The sequence below is a fragment of the Dysidea avara genome, chromosome 7 (genome assembly GCF_963678975.1).
Source record: "Dysidea avara chromosome 7, odDysAvar1.4, whole genome shotgun sequence".
NCBI lineage: Eukaryota > Metazoa > Porifera > Demospongiae > Dictyoceratida > Dysideidae > Dysidea > Dysidea avara.
In genome coordinates, this window is record NC_089278.1 from 34,167,678 (window position 1) to 34,188,801 (window position 21,124).

The 21,124-nt window shown below is 37.8% G+C and overlaps 1 protein-coding gene across 1 annotated transcript; it reads right to left on the reverse strand.

The window, feature by feature from the left end:
* Window positions 1-1,474: 1,474 nt before the first annotated feature.
* On the reverse strand, window positions 1,475-19,757 carry LOC136261719 (uncharacterized). Its single transcript, XM_066055765.1, has 3 exons — window positions 19,656-19,757; window positions 1,750-5,759; window positions 1,475-1,689 (listed from the first exon to the last, which is right to left on the reverse strand). The coding sequence occupies exons 2-3, from the start codon at window positions 5,754-5,756 to the stop codon at window positions 1,611-1,613; spliced, it is 4,086 nt and encodes a 1,361-aa protein (XP_065911837.1). The 5' UTR covers window positions 5,757-5,759; window positions 19,656-19,757; the 3' UTR covers window positions 1,475-1,610.
* Window positions 19,758-21,124: the final 1,367 nt, after the last annotated feature.

Below are 21,124 nucleotides of genomic sequence, written 5' to 3' on the forward strand. Positions count from 1 at the left end.
ACACAAAATCATTTGCAGAGGCTCTGTATTATGTTAGACACTCTGACTCTCCTCTACTCTATTTTTAACTCTTGGTTGTAGCTATATATACTGTATACAGTACATAATCAAACAAGTGTATGCTTTGTTAAACAAAGGTACACATAGATAAACAAAAGTACCAAGGGAAAAAAAGTACACATGGGTAAACATGAGTTTAGATTAGATTAGATTATCTTTTTGTCAAAGACATGGGTACACAGAAGGCATTGCCTGCAAAAGTGCTCCTCACACAAACATACAAATAAACGTACACAACACATTAACAATTACAACAACAGATAAACAGTTATACAGAGTAAACAAGGGTAAGCATCAGTAAACAAGGGTCTACATGGGTAAAAAGGGTATACATGGATAAACACAGACCCGTAGCCAGGGGGGTTATAAAGAACCGCAATCTTGGAAAAAGGCCCACAATTTCACTGAGTAAAAAGGTCCCACAGTTTTAGCAGAAAGGTCCACAATTTAGTATACAAGTCCAAATTTTCAGTAGCAAAAGTCCATTAGCTACAGCTAAATTAAGTGCTCCGAGTAGCTCATTCAGTGCTCTGAGTAGCTCATTCAGTGCTTGTATGTATAAATGCCAAAGCAAGATCAAGATAGTCTAATAGAGCAGTCAACCAATCTAATAAAACAGTCACAATTACATTTTCTGTATAACTACTTAATTACACACACACACACACAAAAAACATATTGAGATTGCATATGTCTAAACTTGAGCTTTCATTAAAATATAAAATTTTGATGGACAAGCCCCTCCATGCAGAGGCAAAGCCCACGAATAGTTTAATTCCGATCCATGCAATGAAGATGTGTACGTAATTTTCATTGTTTAAGACTTCAGCTCCACTGCCCTGTTGACCGTGACAGAGTGCTCAAACTTTGCCATTCTTATTCACTGTGACATTCCAATGTATTATAATTAGACACATGTATGTGCAGATGATATAATTACAGAAGCAGTTGAGATGTTTTTCCAGATGTCATTCAACAGTTGGTCTTGAAAATTGTTATTTCAATTGACTGAAATGCCACTAAATTCAACTTTTTAGTGTCTATTTCCAAAAATTTCCTGGGGGGATGGGGGGGGGGAGCATGCCCCCAGGCCTCCCTAGTTTCAGCATGCTATGCACACCATAATATAATCTGAATCATGCCATATAAAAAGGTCTACTTTTCTTCTAAAAGAACCTACCCAGATAAAAGTCTGGCTATGCATGCGGCCCTGAAACAAGGGTATGCATGGGTAAAACAAGAGTAAATATGAGTACATAAAGGTGAGTATTAGCAAGTATACAGAGCATTTATAAAATAATAGTAAGCATGGATGAATTGTACCAGTAGGGACATTGAGAAGACTAGACTTGTTACTGTGGGAGTTATTTCAGTGACTTGATTCTCGAACATGTGCTACTGAAAGAAAAAGGAATCACTTCTGCAATCAACTCACACTTTAAATCTCAAAAGTAACTGTTACATGCAAACACACAACATGACACACGTGAAATATGCAATACACAATAATACATACGTATGAATCACAATTATTATATATGAGTCGTCACTCATATGTGGTCTATCTCAATGTATCCAAAAAGAGATTCTTGATGATGTGCATAACCCTGGCCTTCCTTAGCAATCCTCCTATAAATATAAATATTTGCATAACATAACAATAATAGTTCATGAACGCTTAGCTAGTACCTGTGAATATTTGTAGTAGGTACTTCCTCCAGTACTCTAGATCTCTTATTATATTTCATAACTCTGTTTGCAATAACAATATGATGTGTTCTATATATGTATTGAACTATAAAAAGTGAGGTTACCAAAATGGGAAAGAAATACAACATATATGTTATTCCAGTGATAGCTTCAGTAGTAAATCCATTTGAATAGGCAATTGTTTGTAATGACACAATCAACAACAACGAGTGAAGGATTATTCCATCATATTTGTTTAGCATGTTGCTCTTGTACGGTTGAATGAAATAATGTAATAAGGAAATAATGACAAAAGCAATCATCAACAAATATTGTGTAATATATGCATTAGTAAAATCAATAACTGTGATGATGAGAATTAATTGTCTACTTATTAGATAAATGGAAGCAAACCAGCGAAACTTGTCCTTGTAACATCCTTGAAACTGATCCAGTAGTGGTTTCAAGTTTAATTTAGTGAACTGTAAGTTAATTCTTGTAAAGTTAATCTTATGATTCACAAATGGTTCCAGAAGTAACAGTAGCGGTAAGCCAACTCCTATTACTAATTCATACAACACAGCTATCATGAAGTAGACTATGTGACGACCAGTGAAATATTCTATTGATGGAGATAGCCAACTGTAAACGGCATTCACATCATTAAAGTGTATATATCGAAGTAGCTGTAAAGATGTATTAACTATGGAGACATATGCTAGTATCAAGATAAGACATATGGTGTGAATAGCCGCTTTATGTATTAAAACAGTAAACCTTTTAGAATGTCTTGCCAGCTTGGTAAGTAACCATATCAATACTAACACTGCAGTTGGATGTGCATAGCGTATGACAGACTGATCAATCGCGAGCATTCCTTTCACAAAGCACATTCTAAAGAGAAATCCTGGATACAGTTTGAATACAGTGCCACCAAATATCGAAACTAGTAAACTAAGTCCATTAGAACGATTTATAACATGTTCCAACAAAGCATCCACCACACTGTAGTAGTAGACAATCCCATACAAATATCCTACAGTGTACTTTATATGGTGCAGCCAAACCATCATAAGAAATGCAACCACAATCACTATTACCCAGTAAGCCATTACACCAATGATCACCAAGACTGTATACCCAGGATGACAATCATCAACATTGATACATTCAACAGAATCAAAAGGTATGGTATAGCCATCATCACAACTACCACAAGCTGGTCCTGTTCTGTGAGAGTCGCACTGGTAATTCTGAACTGATGGTAACACAAACCTTCCTGGACTAACTTCCCTACGTCTAAAGTTACAATATGTATAAGGACATCGTGATACAGTGGTAGTATTGTCCACCATACCGAACCAGTAATCTCTCTTGATAGTTGGTTCAGGTGTACATGAAACAATACCATCAGTGGTATAACATACACACTGCATTGTTAGCTTGTTATAAATGTATCCTGATCGACAAGGAATCACTTCTATTACAAGATCCAATGTTATTGTAGTACTCATCAGTTGCAGCTTCAGTGGTGGACCATTTTGTATACCAGTTATTACAATTCCTCTGAACATATCATTTATCAGAATCGGATTATTTCCAGTGATATTGTAATTAGTGCAATTCTCAATACACTCAACAAAAAATATTGTTGATTCAGTGGATTCGTTGTTATAACCCACAACCTGTGCTGGTATTTCCATCACTTCACCAAGCATTGTATCATTAACACAATAAGTTGTACAGTTCATATCAATACATCTTGCTGGTTCATTGAGTCTAAGTTTAAATGGTTGAGTGGATAAATCCCTGGTATTGTTAATCTGATCACCACAAAGATTAGATTTGGGAATGTAAAAAACTGAATTTGGATCTAATGCATTCTCTATTGCAGGCAATTCTGGAACCCGATAATATATTACATTACCAGCCAATGAAGCATTATTCTTTAAAAATACATAGTTACATAGGTCTGTATTGGTGATGGACTGAGGTGTTATTTCATGGCATAAAAACTTACCATCAATCACTGGACAGCCATCAGCTATTGGTATGGTAGCTTGGTCGCACAGTTGAGCACTCTCTATCTGAAGTAGCCAATTACACTTGATAACATTTGAATTACTTGATAAATCAATATAGATTGCTCCACCACGCACAAATGCATAGTTTTTAGTAAAGTTGAACTGAAAAATGGTAATACCTGGCAGTATATAAGCATCACTCATAAATAGAGCTGCACCGTTATTGTCTACGTTAGATTCAAAAGTTGTGTTACCAGTGCCGACAAGTATAGCATTTGAAATACTAACTGCACCACCACTGTTCCTGGAAAAGTTTGTTGACAGGCCTAACAGTAGAAAAGCAGGTTTGCGGACAATGACTAGATCTTCCATGAGAGATTGTTTTCTGATGCGAACAATGCTAGTACCTCCACTATTTCTTGTAAAACTGCTATTGTAAATAGCAATCAAATAGGGATTGTCTGATGTTAAATGACTGAATAAGATTGTTCCAGAACTTTGGCCAACATTATTTTCAAAATGTGAGTCTTGCAAATATAATTTAAAGCTGGAATAAAATTGCCCATTAATGTAAAGTCCACCTCCTTGACGTTCAAATGTATTATTTAGAAAAGCTAAGTTTGAAATGTTAACAATGATATTATCTTCTGATACCCGAAACACTAACAGACCACCTCTCCTTACAACAGATGTTCCAACATTATTGATTGCTTGAATGTTATGTAGTGAAATACCAAGGTTGGGAGAACGTAATTGCAAAAAAAGCAAAGAACTACCAAAGTTATTACAAAAATTTGAATCCATAAGACCTACAGTACTTGGAGACTGCATATTTAGTTCAAGCAATCCAACTTCATACATCTTATTGTAAACAAAGTCACAGTTTGTCATAAGCAAATCTGCAGGTTCTCCCACTATGATAAGACCAATAACATTTCGTCCATCACTGTTGTTGACAAAACTACAAAATGACATGTTTATAACTGGTGCCAAGGTAGTAGGGGATATTGAATATAACTCTATCATTAATGCTGAGGAATTGACATAGGACCGAACCACACTATTTCTACTGAAATTGATATAATGCAAACCAATACTTGGTGAATTAGTGCTGTTGATATTTATTGCACCACCACTACGACCACGATTATATAGAAAGATAGTATGCTTAATTGCTATGTTGAAAGGAATGGTAAAATTAGAATGAAAAATTTTTACAGCAGAACCATCAGCTATTTCACCAGTTTCATGCTCAACAGTCATTGAGTCAGTATCAACATTTCCAAAGTGACCGTTATTGGCGTAAGTGCAATTGGATATGTGCAGATCAGTTTCAGCACTTGCTTCTTCAATGTATATTCCACCAGTTACACTATAGTTACTTGTAAAGCAACGAATATATTCACTTTGTGCACGAAGGCAAAATACAGTATCATAGTTAGAATTGTTCAGTATCTGTGTGCCAGTAATATTTATCACACCAGCTACCATGTGTAAATACAATGCATGAACTTTAGAATTTTGTAGAATACAATTGGTTATGCATAAATTAGTTATATTAGTAAACGTGAGACCTCCTGTAGAGTCTACAGTTGTAGGATCTGGTCTTTGAGGATCACCACACCCATCCCATGTGATCCCTTCAATAACAACATTACTACAGTTATTACAGGATACTCCACCAGTATTGTTACACATTACAATGGTGTTACCCTGTCCTCTTATTGTAATAGCATTAAGGTTGTGTAACTCTACTATTGTAGTTAATGGGACTGAGTTGGATGTTATGTTGACACAATCATTACTCTGTAAATGGTTAAGTACATAACCAAGTGAAGAACAAGGATAATTTCCTTCCAAACAATCTTCAGTATCATTTCTATCTACATTAACAGTGATCTCTCTAGCATTTACAGGATTTTCCCAGATCATTTGAAATATCATTAATATTACTAATATAGCAGCAAAAGTAATTTGAGACATTTCCTGTAATGAATAAAGAAACAGAATAGAACTCAGTAATGGTTGAGAAACCCTTGAATAACAACAAGTATATTTTTGGATACCATAAAATCAGGTGATGGTCAAGTAATCACCCACAATAGAAAAATTCCATTTTATAGCATACAGAAATAACCATTGCCCCTAGCAACCTGAATTTCCCATTATTTTTAGGTGATAACGTCTAAAGTAACTTCTACAAATTTGAAAGGATAGCATATATATATCATTAGATACGACATTTTGAAATTTGTGGTTTTCCCTTACATATCTATGTGAGAGGGCTACAGTTGCCCCTTCTGGGCAATCACAAAATGAGGCATATATCTCAATGTATGCAAAAGCCAAAAATTTAAAAGTACAAATATATCAATTTTACATAATTTGTAGGTGTGAATGTCAACAATAACCTATCCAAGTTGTAAATGGATAGCATACATTCTGTAGGTCATAAGATATGACATTCTTTGAATCCCATGATTTGTGTGATTACCAAGAAGGGGTAACTGTTGCTCCTCTCATTAGCAATGTATGGGAAAATTGCAACTTCAAAATGTCATATCTCATGACTTATATGTGCCATCCTTTTAAAACTTGGAAAGGTGACTGAAGACATTGACACCTACAAATTAAGTTGCTAGGGGCAATGATCCATTTTTTCATTATTATGAAATTTGTCCATTATATATGTGACCCGCTGAGCGAAAACCCGACTTGTTTGTATTTTCCTCAAACTTCATTTTATGACCCCTAGAGAGTAAAACCAATGGGCTGTTAAAGTTTCAGCCTTATCTGGTAAGAGCTTTCGGAGTTATAGTGATAGACAACAAGAAGAGCAATACAATCAATTTGTACAGTGCCTATAAGGAAAAAAATTACAGGCACTCATTTATTGATCATAAGTCTCAAGTGTAATGGATTACAAAGTAGGGACTTGTGTCATTCTATTCACCATGAACTGGGGGCATTCATCAAGGTATAATAGTTTTTGGCCTAAACATACCCATGTTATCAAACAAGAGCTTTAGGTAACGGTGACAATAAAGTTATATTTATCGCAACGTAAACAGACACACGAAACTTGTGTTTGCTTCGTTGAATAGAAATGAAACAATAATAGTTTTAGTCTTCATGAAGAAGGAAATTTATTGGTATATTAGATTATTTTATTTATGTCTTCATTCACTGTTTACTGAAGCAGTTAAAATGCATGTCAAATTATTTATGTAGCACAGATTTTTTACCCAATGTAATTTATATATATATAAAAAAAACAGAATTATGTGCAAATAAGTTGGGACTTTGCTCAGCAGGTTACGTGTTTAAAAATGCTGTTCCTATCTCCATATAAAAAAGGGGATAGTCACTGTCATAAGGCTTGTAGTAGTGCTCATGGCCTGGATCAAGAAATCTGATTGTGAAACACTCACCTTGATTGCCTGATTGTAGCTAATATTCATGCTTGATACCTTGATACTTTAGCCAGAAAACCTTATAGGGACATGTCAACTTCATTAGTTCCCAACCGACTCAATTTTTCATGATTGAAAAACTAAAATAAACTTCATAAGTAACAAATAAAGCTAATACACCACTATAATAGCACAGTCTTCGCATTCTCCCAATACTGTTTACCTGCAAACATCTTCTCAAAACCTAGTACAGTGGCTCAAACATGCACACTGGTAGCGAATGACCTGCCATCGAGACCACGCATTTCAATGGTTTTACACTCTTTTGTGATAATTTCTTTTATATATATCTAATCAAAAACAGCCAAGCTGTAAAAAAAGGTGCGGCCCCCAAAAAGGCCATGGTGAAAAAAGATGTGAAATCCAAGGTGGCGGCCAAGAAATGGCTGTGATGGTAGGTTAATGGTTACATTTTAATAACGACAATTCAGGTGAATTTGGTGCCAAGACCAAGCGGCACAAAATTCACCTGAATTGTCGTTATTAAAATGTAACCATTAACCTACCATCACAGCCATTTCTTGGCCGCCACCTTGGATTTCACATCTTTTTTCACCATGGCCTTTTTGGGGGCCGCACCTTTTTTTACAGCTTGGCTGTTTTTGATTAGATATCACTTCTTTTTGTATTTGTATACTGCAAAGCCGGCCTATGGCTGGCTTTGGGGCTTTTTTAACCCATGTGTTTTTTTCTTTACCACAGGAAGAAGAAAAGAACTTAAAGAAGATTTTTAATGCTTCAATTGTTTTTGATTTTATTAGTAATTATACAAATTATATACATATGTTTATTACATGCCCATTATTCCCCACAGGATATTTTTTTGCAGTTGATCTCTCTACTGGGTGACTTGAAATGTAGCTGAACTATATACAGGATGGTTTCTTTGTAGCTGAACTCTCTACAAGGTGACCTCTTCTAGCTGGTCTCTCTACAGGGTGATTTGTTTCTAGCTGAACTCTCTACAGGTGATTTGTTTGCAGCTAAACTCTCTACATGGTGGTTTGTTTGTAGCAGAACTCTCTACATGATGGTTTCTTTGTAGCTGAACTCTCCATAAGGTGACTTCGTCTAGCTGAACTCTCTACAGGGTGATTTTTTTGTAGCTGAACTCTCTACAGGGTGATTTGTTTGCAGCTGAACTCTCTACATGATGGTTCCTTTGTAGCTGAACTCTCTACAAGGTGACTTTGTCCAGCTGATCTCTCTACGGGGTGATTTGTTTCTAGCTGAACTCTCTGCAGGTGATTTGTTTGCAGCTGAACTCTCTACATGATGGTTCCTTTGTAGCTGAACTCTCTACAAGGTGACTTTGTCCAGCTGATCTCTCTACGGGGTGATTTGTTTCTAGCTGAACTCTCTGCAGGTGATTTGTTTGCAGCTAAACTCTCTACATGGTGGTTTCTTTGTAGCTGAACTCCCTACATGATGGTTTCTTTGTAGCTGAACTCTCTACAAGGTAACTTCTTCTCTACAGGGTGATTTGTTGTAGTTGAATTCTCTACAAGGTGGTTTGTTTGAGGCTGAACTCTCTACATGGCGGTTTCTTTGTAGCTGAACTCTCTACACAGTGATTTGTTTGCAGCTGAACTCTCTACATAATGGTTTCTTTGTAACTGAACACTCTACAAGGTGACTTCTTCTAGCTGATCTTTCTACAGGGTGAATTGTTGTAGCTGAACTATCTACAAGGTAACTTCTTCTAGCTGATCTCTCTACAGGGTGATTTGTTTGTAACTGAACTCTCTGCATGATGGTTTCTTTGTGGCTGAACTCTCTACAAGGTGACTTCTTCTAGCTGATCCTTCTACAGGGGGATTTACTTGTAGCTGAACTCTCTACAAGTGATTTATTTGCAGCTGAACTCTTAATGTGGTGGTTTCTTTGTAGCTGAACTCTCTACAAGGTGACCTCTTCTAGCTGATCTCTCTACAGGGTGATTTGTTTCTAGCTGAACTCTCTACAGGTGATTTTTTGCAGCTAAACACTCTACATGGTGGTTTCTTTGTAGCTGAACTCTGTACATGATGGTTTCTTTGTAGCTGAACTCTTTACAAGGTGACTTCTTCTAGCTGAACTCTCTATGGGGTAATTTCTTTGTAGCTGAACTCTCTATATGATGGTTTCTTTGTAACTGAACTCTCTACAAGGTAACTTCTTCTAGTTGATCTTTCTACTGGGTGATTTGTTTGCAGCTGAAATCTCTACATGGTGGTTTCTTTGTTGCTGAACTCTCTACAAGGTGAATTCTTCTACCTGATCTCTCTACAGGGTAATTTGTTTGTAACTGAACTCTGTACAAGTGCGTTTTTGTGGGTGATCTCACTGCAGGTTGATTTGTTTGCAGCTGAACTCACTAAAGGGTGATTTTGCTTGTAGTTGAACTCCTTGCATTGTGTCTAGTTTCTAGCTGATCTCTCTACAGGGTGATTTGTTTGTAGCTGATCTCTCTACAAGTTGATTTGTGTGTAGCTGATCTCTCTGCAGGTTGATTAATTTGTAGCCGATCTCTCTACAAGGTAATTTGTTTGTAACTGAACTGTCTATAAGGTGATTTATTTGTAGCTGATCTCTCTGCAGGTTGATTTGTTTTAGCTGAACTCTCTACAGGGTGATTTACTTGTAGCTGAAACCCTTACATTGTGTCTAGTTTCTAGCTGATCTCTCTACAGGGTGATTTGTGTGTGGCTGATCTTTCTACAGGTTGATTTGTTTGTAGCCGATCTCTCTACAAGGTAATTTGTTTGTAGCTGAACTCTGTACAAGGTGCTTTTTTGTAGGTGATCTCACTGCAGGTTGATTGTTTTGTAGCTGAATTCACTAAAGGGTGATTTGCTTGTAGCTGAACTCCTTACATTGTGTCTAGTTTCTAGCTGATCTCTCTACAGGGTGATTTGTTTGTAGCTAATCTCTCTACAAGTTGATTTGAGTGTAGCTGATCTCTCTGCAGGTTGATTAACTTGTAACCGATCTCTCTACAAGGTAATTTGTTTGTAGCTGAACTCTCTATAAGGTGATTCGTTTGCAGCTGAACTCTCTACATGATGGTTTCTTTGTTGCTGAACTCTCTACAGGGTGTTTTGCTTGTAGCTGAACTCTCTACAGGGTGATTTGTTTCTAGCTGATCTCTCTACAGGGTGATTTTTGTAGCTGACCTCTCTTCAGGGTGATTATTTTCTAGCTGATTGCTCTACAGGTTGATTTGTTTGTAGATGAACTCTCTACAGGGTAATTTGCTTGTAGCTGAACTCCTTACTTTGCGTCTAGTTTGTAGCTGATCTCTCTACAGGGTGATTTGTTTGTAGCTGATCTCTATACAAGTTGATTTGTGTGTAGCTGATCTCTCTGCAGGGTGATTTGTTTGTAATCGATCTCTCTACAAGGTAATTTGTTTGTAGCTGAGCTATCTATATGGTGATTTGTATGTAGCTGATCTCTCTGCAGATTGATTTGTTTTAGCTGAACTCTCTACAGGGTGATTTGTTTCTAGCTTATCTCTCTACAGGTTGATTTGTGTGTAACTGATCTCTCTACAAGCTGATTTGTTTGTAGCTGATCACTCTGCAGGTTGATTTGTTTCTAGATGATCTCTCTACAGGTTGATTTGTTTGTAGCTGAGCTCTCTGCAAAGTGTTTTGTTTGTAGTTGATCTCTCTACAAGGTGATTTTTTGTAACTGACCTCTCTTCAGGGTGATTTGTTTCTAGCTGATATCTCTACAGGGTGATTTTTTGTAGCTGACCTCTCTTCAGGGTGATTTGTTTCTAGCTGATCGCTCTACAGGTTGGTTTGTTTGTAGCTGAACTCTCTACAGGGTGATTTGCTTGTAGCTGAACTCCTTACATTGTGTCTAGTTTGTAGCTGATCTCTCTACAGGGTGATTTGTTTGTAGCTGATCTCTATACAAGTTGAATTGTGTGTAGCTGATCTCTCTGCAGGTTGATTTGTTTGTAGCCGATCTCTCTACAAGGTAATTTGTTTGTAGCTGAACTATCTAAAAGGTGATTTGTTTGTAGCTGATCTCTCTGCAGGTTGATTTGTTTTAGCTGAACTCTCTACAGGGTGATTTATTTGTAGCTGAACTCCTTACATTGTGTGTAGTTTGTAGCTGATGTCTCTACAGGGTTATTTTTTGTAGCTGAACTCTCTACAGGGTGATTGCTTGTAGCTGAACTCCTTACATTGTGTCTAGTTTCTAGCTGATGTCTCTACAGGGTGATTTTTTTGTAGCTGAACTCTCTACAGGGTGATTTGTTTCTAGCTTATCTCTCTACAGGTAGATTTGTTCATTGCTGATCGCTCTAAAGGTTAATTTGTTGCAGCTGAACACCCTGCAAAGTGTTTTGTTTGTAGCTGATCACTCTAAAGGGTAATTTGTTTGTAGCTGAACTCTCTCCACAGTGACTTGTGTGTAGCTGAATTCTGTGTAACTGAATTCTCTAGAGAGTGACTTAATTGTAGCTGAATTCTCTACACAGTGCATGACTTGTTTATAGCTGAACTTTCTTCAGTGTGACTTGTAATGTTCTGAATCTCTATAGTGGTATATTTGCATAACTCTCCACATGGTGACTGTCTTCTTGCTGAACTGTCTATACGATTAACTGTTTGCAGCTGAACTCCCTACAGAATAACTTGTGAAGTAATAAAATTCTATAATGGAATAAATAAATTAGCCGAATGCTCTATTAGGGTGACTGTTCTATTAGAGTATCTCGATCTCGCATTTGCTACAAGGAGTTGGCTTTCGAATCATAACTCAGTGGTTTGTAATCCGATTCTTCTGTACTACTGCAAGGACTTTCTATGAAGATTATTCCAGCTATACACCGATTTTCAGCTCATTGCTCTAAGCGGTTTGCCTAGTAGGCGTGAAAACTAATACTTTTTTATTCATAAAAATCGATCGCGTAATTGTGACACAGGTTGGGTTTTGTGTCATATCTCCGTGGTCTTTATCTCGATTCCTTTCAAACCACCAAAAGGCACTCCTACGATGGTTACTCCATCTACATAGCAATTTTCAACTCATTCCATGAAGCGGTTTACCCTGTAGGCGTGACAACAAATCGATCTTGTTTTACGCGAATAATCGGTCATAACTCCTGAACCATTCATCGGATTTGTACCAAATGTGATGCTAGGATTCGCCGTTGGACACCCTTTCTGTGTGCCAAATTTCAAGGCGATCGGGGTACGCGTTTGCTTGTTATAGCAATTTTTGCAAGTGTGCGAATAGACGAAGAAGAAAAAAAAAACGAAGAAAAAAAAACGAAACTTTGGCAGCTCGTATCTCGGAAATGGCTTGAGCGATTTCCTTCAAATTTGGAATGTAGACTCCCTTGGCTGGCGGGCAACTGTGTAGCAAATTTGGTTCCAATCAGATAAGTGATCACCGAGATACAAATGTGTGAAAATGACGTTTTCGTTCTTCCTGTCAATATACTCACGGGTGTGGCGCGCCAGCTTCTTGGGCCGCACGACACACTACCGTGTGTCTTGATATGTAACACTTTCACACCTCAGATCAAAGGAACCGCCCTGGCTACATTTCGTATGTAGCCCAGCTAGCCAGGCTACAACAAGCCTTTTCCACAATGACGTCACAATTTAAAATGGCAATCTCTATTTGGGGCACTCCAATATTTTCAAGTATTGGATCCTATGGGTGATAAATGAAGATCGATTGTTTGTGAAATCCAGAAAGAAACTATTGCGGTAAAACTGGCAGGTAGGAATATAATGCTATGAATGGAATTCGTTTATACAACTTACAAAAATTTTGGCTGGTTTTCTAAGTAGAGTGGAAATATTACTCTATTAATGACCTAGTAACCATACCTGATCATTGCGCCTTGATATAGGTTGTATTAATCTTGTAATAGTAAATCAAAAACATTTGTATCATAGGAAACAGTACTTAAAAATATAAGAGTACCCCAAATAGAAATTAGCACGATGTCATTATGGAAAAGGCTTACTGGACAGTGATTATACAGATGTTGAGGTCGAAATTGATTGTGGAGATTGATTAATACTCACGTGATTAGGATGCACAAGTTGGATTTTGTTATGAAAACCGCTCAGATGGAGAGAGTTTTGTTATCCTCACCATTCTACAAGTTGAAAAACATTGGGCTAAGGTGAGAACTAGTGCTATAGCTTATTCACTGATTGTTTCCGCACGTTTTCAAATATGGATATGCCCCCATCACGAAGCTACTACTCTGAACAGAGTAACCACTCTACAACCTATCTAGGCCTTTAGCGAACTCCATACTTTTTTCACAAACAATTCAATAGCACTGATTAAAACATTAAACTCACATAACCAAATTCTCCCTGATATCTCTAGGATATGTCTATTCATTGCAATCAAACGTAACCAGAATGTACGAGTCAAATTCAAATTCTCTCTGCTGACCCATAATTGAAAACTTTAGGTATGCATATATAATAAATTATATCCAGTGGCTGCACTCGATCATCGTACTGGCTTGGGTGATTGATCGCCCTGTACAGGCTATCAACCTGATAAGTGTTACCAAGAGTTTATAATGTATTAGCTCTACACCATTATAAACTCTTGGTGTTACATATTAGCTGTAACTTGGGGCATTCGGGCTTTGCCTGATATGTATGCCTGACTGCCTTCAGGCCACCTGATATGTATGCTCTCTACCCTTGGGCATACATACCAAGCAAAGCCCTCATGCCTGTGCAACAACTATTACATGCCGGTAGTATGCACTTCTGCCATTAAACTTATGGAAGTGACTACCTCTAGATACAAAGTTTAGGGGAAGTCTAACAGAGTTAACAACACTGGACTTGTAGTCGTAGTGTGTGAAGAAGACTATTTCATCCTCGGTGCTATATGGTATAGGCGTAATATTTGAAACTACAAGTTTATAAACAAATGTAAAGCAATAATTAGCTCCACGTTTAATTGGTAACCAGTGAATCTTAACAGTCTTACATTATTAAAGTATTGTTGCCTTATAACACGTACTAAGCTGGGAAAAGTAGTTTTATTGCTTAAAAAATGCTTAACTGCACCACAATGGATACCACTCAGGAGGAAACTTTGGCGGAGGGAAATCAAGAGCAAAATACTGTATCACAGTCGGCAAAATAAAATTTGATAAATTGATAGCAAAGCACACGCCCTTAATTACCAATTGCTATACCTGACATGGAGCCACACTTAGCATCTAACATTCAAGACTATGTAGCAAGGTCCAACCTATGGAATAGTGGATATGCATGGTAGTACTCACATTGCGTCTGAACTCCAATGTTTGAGGATACCACATCTACTACCAAGCTCAATAGTCAATGGCCTAGACAACATTGGACCTAAAGTCCTAAATAGTTGTGCTGATTCATTGACTGCATCTCTACATTATCTTTTTTCTCTGTCTTTAGTGAAAGGTGTAGTTCCTAGTGTCTGGAAGTGCCACAACATCATACCCACTTTTAAGTCGGGTGATAAATCTAATTTCAAAAACTAACGTCCCATCTCTATGAGTAATGTCTACCTGTTCCCTTTTTGGTGACAAGGACTGTCCACCATCATGATATCTTGAGATTAAATCAGAAATATTACCAGTGTCATCACCTGAGCCAGAATGAGTTTTCTGCCTTCCCACAGCCTCTAACAGCAGTTAGCCAAAATTCATTGGGAATCTCCTCAGGACATCTGCGAATTCGATCGTAGACAACTCTAATGCATTGGCAAGTCTTTAGCTTGATAATTCAGTAGTTCTTGGTAGTGCAGAGTTACTCAAGGGACTGCTTGGTTTCATCAATAGTAGGCTTACATGTTTAAATGACAAAGTAGACTTGCTACATTGTACATACTAGTAAGCAAGTTACAAAGAGTATTGTTTCCTTCACAAGCAAAATATTTTGATGGAGAAAATTTGGTTTATTCAACCATAATATATTTGCAGTTTATTAGTACACAACAGCTGGCTTCATAAATCATAAGGTTTCAAACTTATATTCATAGCCAAAGGGGAGAGTTTTGTGAAATAACACATCTTGAAAGACTATTACATAGCTGAATAATTGAAAAGAGAAACAATTAAAACAACATGCTAGTTGATACCAATTTCTAATCAGACTATGGTATGGCTCATTTGCAGGTTTACTAAATCACTTAGTCACCTGACATCCTCACTTAGTTAGTCACCTGACATCCTCACTTAGTTATTCACCTGACATGCTCACTTAGTTAGTCACCTGACATGCTCACTTAGTCACCTACATGTGTTCAATTAGTCACCTACACGTGTTCACTTAGTCACCTACACGTGTTCACTTAGTAACCCTCAAGCAATTTTGTACATGATGAATAATTACAAGTATAAGAAAATGCACAGTAGGGATATTCACTTCTTATTGTTTTACAGTATTTGGACATGTAATGAGTATAGTGATAGTGGTTTCTCGACGATGCTCGAGCCACAACCGGATTAAAGCCACGACTGTTCGCGTACACACACTACACTTGTATTATCACGTGACATTAATAAAACAAGACCCACAATCAGACGTGATATAAGTCTACCTATATACAATGTTGCTAAAGTTCACAATCAATCCATGACAATTACATACTACTCCGATCCAGCTTGTTTCACTACTTTTTATTGCAGCATTATACATTGTCCCTAATCTCATTTAAAATTCCCAATTTTTCTTATACTTGTTTGTGAAGTTTTTTTGCAAGCTCATGACCACTAAATATCTGCTGAGTTACTCACAGCACTATTATACTAGATTATGACTCATACAATAACAACTGATCAGTGGGCGAGGCTCTACATAAGTCTGCAGACAATAATGGACGTGGATTCGTGCATATCTACATGGGCGTGGCTACCATATGTCTACAGACAGTAATTTACGTAAGTGGGCGTGGATTCGTGCATACCTACACACTGATGAATGGACGTGGCTACCATATGTCTACGGACTGTAATTTACGTAAGTGGGCGTGGCTCACGAAAGAAGCAGAGCTACGCCATGACGTGTGGTAACACATCCACATTATATTTAGCACGTAGGGTCAGACCCGAATAATCTGTAAAGCAGGACCTGGATGACCCGACTCGGTTTAACATTGTTACAGATTAAACTATATTTATTGACTTACACATTGCTATATAGTTCGCCATGAGTTGGTCTCTCTGATCGATATCAACAGCGAGTCTGACGTACGCGTGTGTTTTTGGTACAACCGGCGACCACGAGTATTCGAATAGTTTGATGCAATATACACTGGTATGGAAGCCGTACTGTAGTCTATTAACTCTCCGCGGTAGAACCTTGACTGATGGCCATGGTAAAGAAGGATGAAAGGTAAGACAATAGCGCAAGCATTGTATGTTTATCAATATACCAAAGGTTTTTTCTTAAGCGATCTAGAAACGTTTCTGCGAAAGAATTAGGGCTGTAGCTGTAGCCAGTTTTCCACTACGCTTGACTGAAAGCGTCAGGCAGGCAGGCAGTAGAAAATTCCATTGACAAAATTTAAAAAAAAATTCTGTAGCAACTTGACGGAAACGTTTCGGGTCGATCTGAAGACACTTTTGGGCTTGGTTTTACCCAACCAATACTGTCATGTCGTTGTGAGGAAAAATTGCGGCAGGTTTTTGGGTTATATTATATCGTGGATCGCCCCCACACCTTCGATGTCCCTAATATACAGTACTATTGTACTGTATGATAACATGAAAGGCACACTGCAGTACTCAATAATACTGTAATACAATTCTTCTCTGTGTTCCACAAATAATTCTGGACAAATAGTAGACTAAATGGCATATCTACTGTAGCTCTAGCCATTACTTTGGTTACCAGTCGAATAATTATTTTGTGGGCACTGTAGGGACTTCAGAAAGAAACCATTCCACTGTTCTGCATTGCTCTTTCATCCCACACTCATTCTCTGGCTATAAAGGTATGTACTTCAAACCATAGTCTAAATAAGTTAGACACTGCGACCAACAGGAACTAAGCAATTTAGTAACCCCTCAGGCCCTTAGTAGCGCCCTTGCTGTGCTCGGGATGCTACAGCCTCAGGCCATCAGGGTTACTAAATCGCTTAGTTCCCTTGGTCTTGGTGTCTAACTATAATTTAGTAATTAACTTGTTTATCAATTGACAAACATTAACTTGTTCATAGTGACTATGTAATATTATAGAGGAGGATGGGAGAATAGGATAATGTACCGTAGACATTGGAATATCCTATACTCTAAACCACGAGCAGTCACGTGACCTTATGTGACCTCCTACCAACTAAGGTCATGTATGGTTCAATTCCAGAGATTGATTAGGGTTTTAGTGTGGACCTACATACCTTGATCTCCCTAACTCATACTATGACACCACCCATTGGCCATTTCGCACTAATGCACTGGTTGCAAGTAGCCACTGTTAGTAGAGAAAGATAAAGAGGGAAGGATTTTGGGTCAGAATAATATTCCTAAAGCTGCTTTCAAGTACAGTGTAGAATGCAGAATACAGCACTGAGTAATATTTGCCACTAGCTAAGTAGTAAATGAGCACATGTAATACCAGTTTGACTGATTTACATTTTGACACTATTTGATGTTTGTCTCCACCTTTCCATGGGACCTAGTTACCAATTCAAACTTGTATTTAACCAAAGGTTAAATTGGAAGTGTCTCTATAATGACAATAGTTGCTTATTGGGAACCACCATGGAGTACACTACAAGTGCATGGAAGTTTTGAATCGTTTGAGCATGAGTGGACAGACACGTTGACACCCAAACCAATTCCAGGCATGTGTCCACAGCTGGCCTTCTGATGACTGTGGGTGTAAAATACTCTACGTAAAAAAAGTACCTTTATGGAAGAGTCTTAGGTTATGTAACATTTAGTGTGAAAATTTAAAAAATCCTTACAGAGGCACAAAATACTGGTATTTCATATATATAACAAAACCTGATTTTTGGTCTGCCTGCCTGCCTGATCATAGTCGATAAGCTAGACCATCAAGCTAAGTAATAAGTTAAGGTTCAGATAGTACAAAGTCACCCTATGGACAGTTCACAAGTCAATCTATAGAGATTTCAGCTTACCCTGTCAAGTGTTCATCTAGTTACAAGTCACTCTATAGAGGTGAACTCTGTACAGGGGGACTTGTAATGTAGCTGAACTTCTAAAGGCTGACTTGTTTGTGACTGATTTCTGACTTGTTACGTGGCTGAGTACTCTACAAAAAGCTCTGTCTAGAGTTTGGCTATGTTACAAGTCATGTACCAATATGGAGAGTTAACCACGTGGTAAGTCACCCCATAGAGAGTTCAGCTACAAACAAGTCACCCTAGTGGAGAGTTCAACTATGTTATAAGTCACCCTGTAGAGCATTTAGCTATGTAACAAGTTAGTCTGCATGTCCAAAGCACAGCAGGCTGTAGCTAAGCCTGTATGAGGTGTTAATTACTAGCCTAAGCTAAGCAGTTCTTCCAGGTGAGAGATTACTTAGGCTACTTATTTTTTTTGTGCACTTAGCTAGTTAATACTGTACAAAATGGAACTTCCGTCCACATTCCAAAATTTGTGTAACCAGGACGAAGTGGTCTTACAACAAAAATAAATGAAATACAGTGTTATGAATGTTTAGTGGTAATTGGATGGCAAACATCACAGGCTTTAATTACAAGGGAGTATCATGTAGATACAGCACTGTGAGTAGATCTGCAACCACAGTCAAAGTCTTGACAGGTGCTTATGAGCTGCCAAAGGAGCATGAAACTGAGTTTGAGTTTCATGACAATCCAAATTACGTCACTGTGTTTGTTTTATGTCATGCACAAATGGCGCTCCAGCCATGCGAAGTAGAGACAAGTTTGCCACCATCGAAGAAGATAAAGACCTTGAGGAAGACTCAGCCAACTTTACCATTGCCATGTGTCACACTGGTCATGCGCAACTTTGTATACAGCTTCAAATAACAAGATTTTACTTTCCTTACATGGAAATAATCAGTGATTGATTTGAATTGTGATGGCACCTGTCAGGCAGTGTAAGCTTCATGCTCTCATATGCTCCTGGTCTTGACCTACCGAAATTTCCCTGTGACCTTTGCCTAAAAACCTTTTTCAATGTGTGACCTGAGACTTAATGATGATGTTTCAGTACTTTTCCATTGTGGATATAGTAACCGTTGATTTGGCACGAATTTTTTGGGGCCTTGACCTGTGACTTAAGTTTGCCCAGTCACAGATCTACCTACAGTGAGTTCCTGTGCGTCACCTCCTTGTAATGACAGCACATATAACATCTAATGTCACTGGTTATATACAGTGCCACAGAGACCCTCGTAGCCCGCCTCGTAGAAACTTTAATACAGCCTTGTATGTGACATACCTCATTAACCTTCCTTATAGAGACTGTGAGTAATCTGCCAAGGAGCGTTCGGCGACTTCTTTGGGTGTTTGGATGGTTTGCTCTATATAACAAAAGGATAAGTCCTAGTGTTGGGCGATATATCGATATTATATCGTATCGTTTGATTTTTTGCTGATATCGAAAAGTATCGATATATTTTACAGAATCCGATATTTCGATACGATACATCACGTGATCTGAATTTAATTTTAAAATGCATTTTAGCTTATTTAATTGTTAATTGTAGCTTTCCATTACCTTCAGCAATTTTCAAATCACTATTACTCTTGTGTATGTGGGCGGGGAATCTCCATTGTGTATAGCTATAGCTACCTACTATCAAATTATGTAAGAAAACTGGCAATTTACATGAACAAATAATGTTACAATATCGTATCGAAAAGTATCAATATCGGTCAATTTTAGTCAATATCGTATCGATATCGTATCGTTCTGAAAATCCTGATATCGCCCATCACTAATAAGTCCAAGATCTCAGGATCTTGTCACGTGCAATCTCCGTTCTAGGCGTCACATGCAATCTCGTGCCGAGATCCCTTGGAGCTTCCGGTGCCAGCTCTCGCCATTGGTCCATAGCTAGCTAGTTATTCCCATAGATAAATATGCCAGCATAATAAGCATAATAGGCTGGATCGCTATGCTAGGTGGATATTTCAAACTATGTCTGTAATAGCTACTTCCATGAAAATAGATTGATACTCCCTGATACATCAGTCAGTGGAAACTGAAAACTGCAATAGAGCACTCATTTTTAGCTTCTTAGATTGATACCTTTTAACAGAACACTCACTTTGTAGTGAAATACTCTAATAGAGCATTCACTAATTAAAATGTTTCAAGATAATTGTAAGAAATGTTGCTAACTTAGGAGCATAATGCAAGCATAATGGGAAAAGTGAAGAGCATAACAGGTGAAAATTTTGGGAAATTTCTGAAAGCATTTTGGGCAAAATTTTGAAGCATCTTTAACTCAGGCTTACAAAGATACCAGTGGTGGAGGAAGCAGTTGATGTGAGGGGGGCTGACCAGAGCATAGAATCTCTGGCAGCAGGAGGTCTGGACTTGGGAGGGTGCAGCCCCCCAAAGCTGCATATGTAATCTAGCCATGTTACCTTTCACAATGTCTCAAAGTTCAGCAGAACTAAGTATAAGCAGTACAAATTGAAGCATTTCAATTAAAAAACCAACTTTTAGTCAAAAGTATTACTTGCAGTTAATAAATTTAGCAATACCGGTTGGCTACAGGGTGGTTAATAAACAACATTTGTACAAAATAGCCTTTAAACACCTGGAATGACGAAGCACTTGATACATTGGCTTGTAAAGTGGTAATACACCAACTCTTATGTCACTGTGCCAGTCTGTGGTTGGAGATTTGTCCGTGAAAATCTGATGAAAAGAATGCTCAACCTGTGATAAGTAAAGTT

Excerpts from the sequence above, each read along its gene's own strand:
- LOC136261719 (XM_066055765.1), bottom strand. The coding sequence starts at position 5,756 with ATGTCTCAAATTACTTTTGCTGCTATATTAGTAATATTAATGATATTT. Across the intron at positions 1,690-1,749 it reads CCTACTACAAATATTCACAG|GAGGATTGCTAAGGAAGGCC; the intron begins GTACTAGCTAAG and ends TTATATTTATAG.